This window comes from Argopecten irradians, chromosome 1 (genome assembly GCF_041381155.1).
Source record: "Argopecten irradians isolate NY chromosome 1, Ai_NY, whole genome shotgun sequence".
Lineage (NCBI taxonomy): Eukaryota > Metazoa > Mollusca > Bivalvia > Pectinida > Pectinidae > Argopecten > Argopecten irradians.
The window spans coordinates 45,116,721-45,127,998 of NC_091134.1; the positions used below are offsets into that span (position 1 = coordinate 45,116,721).

General features: G+C 33.9%; 1 protein-coding gene across 1 annotated transcript; it reads left to right on the forward strand.

The window, feature by feature from the left end:
* Window positions 1-3,084: 3,084 nt before the first annotated feature.
* On the forward strand, window positions 3,085-7,222 carry LOC138329650 (uncharacterized). Its single transcript, XM_069276837.1, has 2 exons — window positions 3,085-3,308; window positions 4,891-7,222. Exons 1-2 carry the CDS (start codon window positions 3,276-3,278, stop codon window positions 6,946-6,948), a joined length of 2,091 nt encoding a protein of 696 aa, XP_069132938.1. The 5' UTR covers window positions 3,085-3,275; the 3' UTR covers window positions 6,949-7,222.
* The last annotated feature ends 4,056 nt before the right edge of the window (window positions 7,223-11,278 follow it).

Below are 11,278 nucleotides of genomic sequence, written 5' to 3' on the forward strand. Positions count from 1 at the left end.
GAGATAAAAACCGTGTTAATTGTGATTTCTGTAAATCATTTAGACATTGAAGTGATTGAGCAAATTTATTAATGCGATGACCTGTTTTTGTTAAAATTTTACAGCGCCAAAATAAGGACGTTTACAGTATTTCAGTAATGAGACAAGTTTACAAGAATTACCTCCCTTATGTCTCTGGATGTTGTAGTAAGGTTATTGTTGATTAAAATACAATGGAATAATGTCTATGTCTTCCGTTGAATTCAAATGTTTAACGATGTTGTAGTTTCTATTACTTGAGCCTGGTAAGATCAGCATGTAGACCTACATAAATTATCTAATGGCGGCTGTCGACATGAGAAAGACGTTTATTGTGGCGTAGGAGTCCTGCGTCATTATTGTGATCAACAATGTTCGTGTTTACGTCTAAATAAAGAAAACGGAAACAACGTGTAATTTATTATTAAAAATAGTGTTCGTATGTGATTAATCACCTAAGAAATTGTACACATCCGCTTTGTTTGTACTGTAAATATAATACAGTTACTAGTATAGTCGGGACTTGTTCTTCGTAAAAGTCATTTGTTTGGTTGGTTTGGGTGTTAAGAAATTCGGTTGGTTTTGACCTTTACTCGACACGGCCTTCGAATCGGCTACTGCAGAGTTAATAATTTGCATCGTTTCTGTAAGAGAAATCTTCCGTGTCGAAATATTTTGAATGCATTTTAAAATGCGAAAATAGGCCAAACATATCGTTACACATATACACACACACAAACACAAGGTAAATAAATAAATAAAATGAAAGAAATTGCATGTATAATGTCAATGTGGTTTGAAAAAGATTACGAAACAAAAAATAAAAATTAGAATATTAAAAATACCATGTAAATAAATATGTAATTTAAAACGTCAAATAACACCAATAATGGATTATTCGTTGATACAGTTTCTATGATAATAGACGATTCTCACTGCTATTGGAAATTTCTTTCATTGAGGAAGCTCACGAAGCTTTTGAAAGGAAGTTTTATTTCAATAGTGAAAATAGTTATTTCAGAGGGGAAGCTTGTAAATATCTAATCAGAAGCGATTTACATATCTCATTGTTGTTTCAACACTAAATCAGCAGACATATATCCTGTCACTACCTTTAACGTAAATACCCGCATTTCTTCCCTTCCTCCGATCACAATTTCGTAAAATTAATTAAGGAAGTATTTAGATGATAATCGCGGGTAAAACCTGGTTATACCAAAACTCATCATCATGAAACACGTAATTCAAACATTGCAAATAATTCAATTATAGTTTTTAACTTCTCATTAGAGTTGAAATGAAGGGATCTCAATACAAAGATGGTTAAGAGATCGATTTTTGGTTTTATTAATTTAACGTCCCTTAACAGCCAGGGTCATTTAAGGACGTGCCAGGTTTGTTGGTGGAGGAAAGTCAGAGTACCCGGAGAAAAACCACCGACCACCAGTCAGTACCTGGCAACTGCCCCACATGGGATTCGAACCCGCATCCCAGAGGTGGAGGGCTTGTGGTAATAGGTCGGGACATCTTAACCACTCAGCCACCGCGGCCCCAAAAAAGATCGAATGCTAGGACATATCGATAAGCAATCATAGGAACAACATGGATATACAACTTAAATATCAATACGACTAAAAGGTATATTTTATATCATAAAGCATGATGTAGATGACACAGTATAATTGAACAATAGTATATGCACTGAAACACTAAACGACACAGAGGGATGTAAAGACAACTTACAACTAGGGTAGATATGCGGAATATTTGAGATTCATTGGTCCTTTACTCACCTTTTAAACTAATATTGCTTACACTTAAATCATAAAATGTCCTTATTTGGCAAATTTCCAAAGAGTTATTAGAGAATTAAGGAAGCAAATATCAGTAGCTCATACATATAGATATTGAATATAGAAAAATAACAATGCAAGTACGTAATATAGAAACGATTTTCACGAACAATAAAAGCCTAATGGTAGAAAGGCTAGTGGTACCCTGTACTGTTTATATCTTACCTTTACGATATATTAAGTCACTTAACCTACATCATATTTGAATACATTCGTACATGATATAGTTTCCTGTTTGCATTATATTAGGGTTCAGACCTATCATCAGGAAATTATCTTTTTAATTCCAGTCTACTACTTTATTTACAACATTAATATTGAATATTTCCTCTTTAAGTTCTGGATATATTGTTTACAAATAAACAACACAAATCGTTAAGACATAGAAAAGCTGTTTCGAGAGATTTCAAGCAAGGGAAGTGGCAAATTGATCTAGAATACTGTTCTTGATTTACATAAACAAAATGTTTATTGAAGTAATTGATGCTTAATCATATATCATGGTGTTAATTATCAGACATAACTGTTTTAATATCAAAATCAGCAGCGATTTGTAGTAGATCATAGCGATGAAAGTTCCACTTATTGTAGAGGTATGAATTAAAGGTTCTACACCGCCGACAAATGGCATGTTTACTCAAAAACAGGAGCAGATGAATTAGTATTTTCTTCAGTTAAAAAAGTTACTTCTTTACACGAGAGGCACCATTGAAAAGTTCGAGCTTCTGATTTTACTTCAAGATAATAATATAAAAAAAATCATGACACTATGACCTATCTGGAATGACGTAATGATTGCGCATGGACGAAATGAAAAAAAATCGAATATGTTTTTTTATGTTGAACACGATTATATATCAGTTGTTGTTCAATCGATGATTATCATTTATTTTCTGTCGGCGATGGAACATCTGAAGTATCAACTAAATCTTCAATATGTTGTTACCCAAATAGAAGTTATTTGAACAAGATTTGTTTGTGTTTTTTCAATTAATTGAAATGAAGCCGGAATGTGAAACTATTTAAATGCTTGACCCATAAGGAAAGACGCAGTACTTATCGTATGGCACCATCACGTCATTAAATAAGACGTTGTGATATCTTAACTAGGAAGTTCTGGGTCAAGTATAAAATAAGGCCAGGTACGTGGGTATATGGCATATAAAATAGACCATCAAATAGTGCAACTAGTAGTAGATCTCATGGAGGGACAATGATACATAAGTTTGAGGAATAATTTGCGCATCGCAATATGAAGCCTAAAAGATGCATCGAGTTCGAAGTTTTTATATAAAAGCTTGGCCGAAAAGTAAAACATATCAGGCCAATGGTAGAAAGACGCCGTTCAGACGTCGGTAAGATTCTTCAACGATAAAGTTATTTGAACACACTAACAACCACAATATGGAAGAGATAGCAAAACAGTCAGCACTACAGGTAAGCAAATGTCTCCCTTCCAGCGTATTATATACAAATAACAGTTTTACTGAATTCGTGGTTATATGTACTTTATTACTTCTTCTGAGAAAGGGCTTTAATTGCCAATTCCACTTGATATATTAGATAAAATAAAATATAAGATATAAATCAAATTACTGTCGATAATTTTGAACTGCTCTGTCTGTTTTTTCACCATTTAAAACAATAATACCACGGAACAGTACAAAGATACCATATTGCTGAATGTATTTTAGCCTCAATCAGGTATTGATTATTCCCTTTACTAACCCTACGAGAGGTAGAATTAATATTTTCATAAGTATATATAATATATAGATTATTATCGAGAAGATTCGTTATGAGTGTTCAAATCTTAAAAACTTCATCATATCTATTATCATAATTATTTTGTTGAAAGTTGATTAGAGTCTTATAAAAAAGTTCAAAAAAAGAAAGGAAAATAATAGAATTTACAAATCGCCGTAAATTGCATTTAATCACTTTGTTATACTTTTATTAAAATATATATTGGATTGGCACTTTTAAAATTTCAAATACATCAAATAGTGTTGATCATACTGTGTAAAGTCATTAATTACCATATTTTCGTAAATTAGCTCAAATATTTGGTGTCACATACATGCATGTATATGTAGTAGTATTTTCTAGCGTAAAATGTCAATATTTGTATGGCTCGCCAATGCGACAGAAAGAAATATCATTTGTACGTTTCATTTATGTTTTTCTACCCCACGATAGGTCTAGGAGGGTGATATTCAAGTTTCATTAGTATATTTCATTTTGTTTTTACGCAATAATTACCTCTTTTAGCACATAATTTGTCTCGTTTTAACACAATATTATCTTAATCGGTAACTATCTAATTTTAGCAACTTATTTGTTATTTTTTACGAAGGCAAAATAAAAAAGTACGATCTATCGATGATATCATATATTTTTCTCTGGTGAAATTTGATGACTGATCAAATAAAAAAATATTTTGATCCAACAAAACGTCGAAGCGACAGGACATTTATTTGCAAGTAATTTGCTATGAAAAAATCACTACACCTTATTTGCACATATGCCGGCAAAGTTTGTCATATTCAGCCATATTTCTATCTGCTATTGATATGAATGTGGCAGAAACAGATCACACGACTCGATGAAAGCTTGTGTCGTTTGTATAGAGACCGCAGATCCAAATATATATAACCTTATATATTTCCGAAATTCCAATCTTGATTACCTCGCCCTGTCAGAAACACACTTAACAGAATTTTAAAATTTCTTTACATATTTTACATCTACATTTATTGCCCAACCCACACATTACACATTTGAAACTGATGCGTCCTGAATACCTAATCAGCAGGCTCCGAAACATTCACCTCTCTATGAAATCTTGTGCTCAAAAGGGGATTTCAAGGAATCTATTTTTGGTTTGATTCTGCGGTCCCTATAAAGTAAAATAACTCTCTCTTGTGAAATTATTTTACTACTCGTTATTTAATTTCAATAAATGCAATCCTCAAATGAAAGCGCGTGTTTAACTGAAATGTTTTCTTGATTGTTTTAGATACCATCAGTAACGGATATGGATTCCTTTGATAGTGAGAAAATGACTCATCTCCTATCGATTCTACTGGACATGAAGTATACAAGACCTGCGGAGGAAGTTGAGATCAACAGAAATGCACTACTCATAGAAGAGCGTATCCTGTCCAACAAAGGACAGACTGTTTATACTCTAGGCAGCACTGGGGAAGGACTTAAACTAGCTGGTTCAGATCAAGACGTCATGCTGGTAAATACGGACATTATTGTAATGTACCCCGATGAACGTATTACGACCAACATGAAGGACAAAACAATTTTGTACATGCGAAAGGCAAGGTCACGTCGTCCCGGGTATGTTAACCTTCAACTCCATCAAACAGGACGCAAAATGCCATTGATGTTGTTCAACTCGTTTTTAAGTGTTAATGGATTGTGGTTTGCTTCCAGTGACATTTACAGGGAACAGCTAGTATTTTGGGCGAATAAAGAAATGGATTTAGATTATATATCAAACGGTCCAAGCTCATCAAACACTATATTGACCACGGACGTGGATTATGTATCTGCCTTTCCATGCAACAGTTGGCCGAGGGAAGCAAAGGAATGGGTAACCCGAACACGTCTGTTTGGGTGGCCAAGTCAAACGTTGATCGACAAAATCGTACGAAATGGCTGTCAGGTTGTTCCTGTTGGAGACAAATGTTCGAAAGAAACCGGTTTGCAATGGCGGATTTCATTTGCAACATCAGAAAGATACTTAATTCATTCATTTAACCATACCCAGCTCAAGGTGTATTCTCTACTGAAGTACTTTTTAAAGCAAATTAAAAAGACATTAAAAGATGTCATTGGCGATGACGATATATTGTGCTCCTATTTTCTCAAGACGACTGTCTTTCATGCGATTGAGAATTCTAAGGAAATGTTCTGGCAAAACAAACACTGTTTGTGGTTTTGCTTCAACATACTGATCGCTTGGGTTAAAGCAGGCTTTTGTCCAAATTACTTTCTTCCAGCAAATAATCTATTCAAAAGAAAGGTGCACGGACTTCATCAACAAATACTGCTAGACATTTTGGCAAACTTCTATCAGATGAAATGGGCGTGTCTTTCGGTGGGAAATTTCTTCCAACCCACAATATGGAAGGATTTGTGCGACCCCGCAGTGCAAAGTGAACTTGAAGCTCCAAAACCAGTGCAGGGAATGGACATTCACAAGGATGTTGCGGTACACTGCTGTTTGCGATGTATGACGCATGTGAATCGATGCATATGTATATGTGCAAATCGGGAGACGATCCGATATGTTCTACAATTACTAGCAGCATCTCAGACGGAGTTTGAAGAAGTTTATACATATACCTTTGCCATGAGATGTCTACAAACGATTGCAAGTAACCAGGTGTTTCCGAATCATAAGGTTGCCACAAGCAGTAAAGCTAGGTATAGGCGTTTAAGAAAATGTAGGCGCTGGATGATCCCTGGCACTACCATGGGAACAGAGATATTGTATTTGGCAACCTTTCACTTCCTCACTGGCGACCTTCCTAAGGCTCTCGAGATGTGTAAAGAGGGCATTACAATAGCATGGTTAGATTTCCCGCACGTTACATCTTCTGCAGAAAAGATGGAAACATTTTCACAAAGATATCCTTATCACAGAGATATGTACAACAGACAAACGAAAATGTACGCTAATGATATCACCTTCCAGAAAAACGATAAAATGTGTCTTCCCCATCTTTATCTAGAATTGCTGCAATGTGCTAGGTCGTTTCTTGTACCATCTCTGCATTACGGATTGTTCCTTTCCTTCCTGTGTTGCCACGAAATGGGAGACACCAGAGGGCGTGATGTAGCATTATGCCGTCTGAAGGACGTCCAGTATCACGAAAAGGATGGAGGTCATATGTATTGGATTGTTCACACTCTCGTTGGGATTTGTTATCAAACTCTCGGAGACTATCACAGAGCCATAAAGGCTTATTGGGAATCTGCTCAGTCTCAGGGTTACGGGTATAGGCGGAATCCGGCCATCACAAGAGTTGCTGTGGCGTATCTATGTATGTATGTGTAGCAATTTGTCAGCACCGGACAAATACAAAAAAAAAAAAAAAAAAAAAAAATAAGAAAAAAAATTGTTGTATATCTTGTACTACAAAACAAGCATTATATGTTGTTATCTTAATCTCTGCATGGAAATATATTCAACAATATGTGACTGTCATCGAGCTGTTTCCATAGTCACGTAATTTAAAGTGAATGTTACCCAAAGACTATTACCCGGTCATATGGTTAGGATTCGAACATAGTTAATTACTTTCCACAAGATGACGACGTATTTATGACTTCATCTGCTTCGCTCTGTCGGACTCGATTTAAAAAGTGAAGAAAAAGGGATGAAAAGTTGTTAAAAGTGATAGATAAATGAATCAATAAACACTTTAATTATTTTCCTCTTGGACGTTCAAAACCTTAAAGGGAAGTCCTCGCGATTATTTCATTATGTAGCATATGACAAATATCGATGGAAATTTGTTTTAGTTTATGAACATGCATGATCATCCAATAGTCAAAATGGCTTCCCTCTCGGTATTGGTACCGACCAGACTCGAGAAAACAGTTCATTGTGTTTGTTAATTGAACTGTTTGCATTTAATCGACTAATTCAAAAGAAAGTATTAGTAATCTGTGAGGGATAAATAAGTACATCTGAAACTTAAGGTTGTATTCTTCTGAGGTTTCAGTCCCGTTGAAGTCTCGTTTCGACATAGATCAAAGAAGTTATGAGATTTTCAAATAAAATTTATCAATATCTGTAGGAAGTTACCAGTTGCAAATTTAGTCAAAAAATTACATTTCTAGTTTTAGTAGATTTTTTTATATGGGGATTTTAAGAAATGGCCCATTTGGCGGCCATTTTGAAATTGTGTCTTTTCTTGCTTTGAGTAGAGCCACAGTTTTACCATTTTTTACTGAAATTGTTTTTACTTAAATCATCACTGCGCCAGTATTTTTAGCTGCATCGAGGTAATTTTTGCTGTAAATCTTTACTGGGTTCATGGTAATTAAAATATTGATCATTAATGTGTGATATGATACACATTTGTCTCTTTATTTTTACATTTAATGGTAATTTGAGCACAATTATTTTTTACTCGAAAATACTGAAAAATAACAAATATTCAAATGGGGCAAAAAAATAAGCACTCGGACCCCCCATTTTTCTGCCTGATTTAGAAAGAACAACCCTTTCCCCGTTGATATGCAAAATATTAACAAAAGTTTAATACCAGAACTTTTTCTATAAAGGGCTAAATTTGGCAAAAATGGCTGAAAATGGTGCATTTTGCAGCTCAAAATTAAGGGGTAGTGGTAGCACATGTTGTTATTCTAAGAAAAAATGTAAGTCTTATTGATCAAAACTGGTATATTTTTAAAGAAGACTACTAGAAAATAAATTCTACAAACATCCATACATATCAAACACCTCATTCAGAAATTATGGCTTTAATCTATTGTGTATATGGTCAAAACGGCAAAATTCCCATAAAATCCAATATTTTGTCAACTAGGTATCTTTGAGTGACAATAGCTCAAAAAGAGCACACGGACATATATTTTTTCTTCTATTTTCTTTTATGGCATGAACTCCTATTTCCAAAAATCTATATGAGAAAAAAAGTTTAATACAAGAAAATTTTGACTTCTCAGAGGAGTACATCCTTAAGAAATAATTTTTTTAATTTTAATATCAAATTTTGCCAAATATTTGAAATCCAGTTATTTCAGAAATTAAAAAGTCTATGTCAATATTAGATATAAATGTATCATAATGTTTCGTTTGGGTCGATATAGTTCAGTACGCAAACATGTTTTAGTCATTGTAAATTGAACTTAATTCTAATTTCTAAATGATAACTCTTGATAAATGTAAATTCTGATGATTCAATTACATGTATAGTAGAAATCTGTTGTTTCCATTGTATTATAACCCCAAAGAGGTCTTGGCCTAGCTTTACAGAGCAGGTGATTCAGATGAGGATAAGGCACTCACATATCCGAAATAACTGGATTTTTTCGCTATGTACCCTTATTTCAATTATTAAAAGATAGGTCATTTGTAAACAATTTACAGTGTTGATTAAATTGGTAAATATCAAATTGTGACTTATAACGAGGGGATGAGTCAAACATCACTTACCCGTGCTTACATATAATAGCTTTAGGAGTAATTCATAATTAAATTGAAGCTGTTTTTATTTCAAACAATGACGTTTCAAATGTGAAATATAGTTATGTTGTGTACGCACCTGTACCCAATAAAGCTACAACGATAAGATTACAAAAGTAATATTTAAATAAAGCTATAAAAGAGTATTGATGTTGAATAAAACATTACTGATTAATCAGACTGACTTCCCTTTATTTCAATCAATCAGTGAGTGGCAATTGCATTGCTTATTTGCTACAGACAAAGGGAGATTATCCATAAGGTTTACTTCGGCATAGATGAAAGCTGAAGTAGAAATTATATCTACATGATATACACAAAAGGCTCTGTCTTGTAGAGGTAATATAAAGAGATTGGTTAATATGTTAATTATAACGATAATGAGAGAAGACTAAGATAGGCTATGTCTGATATCTAATCCTATTGACATTTTTACATCTTTTTGACAATAAAAGATTTGGAAATTGAAATAGCAATAATGGAAAAAAATATGTAGAATAAATAGAAGCAAAATAGAGATAATATCAATATATTAAGCATTTATGATCAATTCATTCATCCAGATACTTGATCCTACTTGAGCTCGATTACGAAACAGAAAGAACCGATTTTTTATGTAACTGTATGTCAAAAATGACATTTATCAATTTTTAGATTAAGTTTGTTTCGTGAAATCGGAGCAGGGTCTGTGTTACAATATCATGATGATGATTTTTCATGCATAATCACACATGATTGATCGTTGAGATTACAACAAAGTTGATTTGAAAATTCATAATTCAATCGAAAGAATAAATTACATATCATGAGACATAAGTAGCGAAAATCGACGTCGATCAATCAATTATATATAGTTATTCGATCACAAAATGTGATTTAAAGCCTTTTGTTCGAATACATACCTAAGTCAATTTTCTTGATGTACATGTATTAAAATAGCGATATAGTTAAAGTGAACAGTCGGGCAAGGATGGCTAAAGTCGGTAAAAATGGTGTGAATGTATCCAGTATGATTTCTTATGAAATGGAAAAATAAAAATCTCTCGTCAAAATCTGTCTGCGTACGAAGAAATTAATTTAAAGTATGGGAATTATAAAACGTCCTCCCGGCACACTATGTCCGTGGTTACATTTCCACACAGCCTCGCTTTCAATGCTTTCACTTTTCTTTACTTTAATGGTCAGAACTGGGAAACTAAGCAGAACTTGACAGTCGTATTAATATGTGGGAACTTTTGGAAGGCCAATGAACGCATTTAGACTGGTTTTCTTTGCCCGACTATTCACTTTAAAGGAAAGCAAAATACAACTTCATACATGGTTTTTTTCTCTCAAAATGTTAATATCGTGAGCACACATGATCTTATCGTTTTGATTTTATATCAGATGTTTAGCATGGATAATTCCCAGATACTTTTTAAAAGAAATTACTTTTTTCATAAAGATTACGAACGCCGTCAAGATGAAATAGCTTCTAGTTGATGCCAAAAACAACTGTATACACCAACTATACACAATAAATGAAAATACAGTGAGGTACTACTACAAGGTAAGCATTATTCGTGCAGTATGGATGACACTCTATAGATGTAGGTCAGTATCATGAGTATGAGCCCTCACAACCTCTAACGATAATCAGGGACCAGTTTCACCAACATTCTTTAACACAGGGAAAATTATCTAGTGAAAATTAGGAAATCGTTATCTATTTCTTGAGAAATGCCTTTTAATACCATACGAACGAAAATAACGGCCATGGAGGGTAAAGGTGAGTAATTAAAAGGTTTTTAAGTTTTATATAGAGCCAATAAAGAGTGAAATGGATTCCATGCGAGTACCTAATTATGTAGTTCCAGGTACCAAGAGGCTTTTTTGGACAGATGGAATAGTAGCATAAACCGTAAGCGTTCGAATGTCAACTCTGCTATCTGTCTCTAACTATGAGTCATGGGTTCGAAGAACCGTATATCAATTTAACAAAAGAAAAAAAAGTATCAATGAATTAACAAGCTGAGGTATAATCATACACATTGATGGGACTAAAATAACACTACGGCATTCCCAGACAGACATTATGAAGTGAGAAAATGAAGGCATCCAGTGCTTGGAGCATTACAGGATCCGATCAGAGGGCTGGTGACGTGTGATGTCCCTCAAATGACAGAGAATCATC

Bases quoted from the DNA above. Each gene is read 5' to 3' on its own strand.
- LOC138329650 (XM_069276837.1), top strand. From the start codon at position 3,276: ATGGAAGAGATAGCAAAACAGTCAGCACTACAG. The intron at 3,309-4,890 runs GTAAGCAAATGT...TGATTGTTTTAG, and splicing joins CAAAACAGTCAGCACTACAG to ATACCATCAGTAACGGATAT.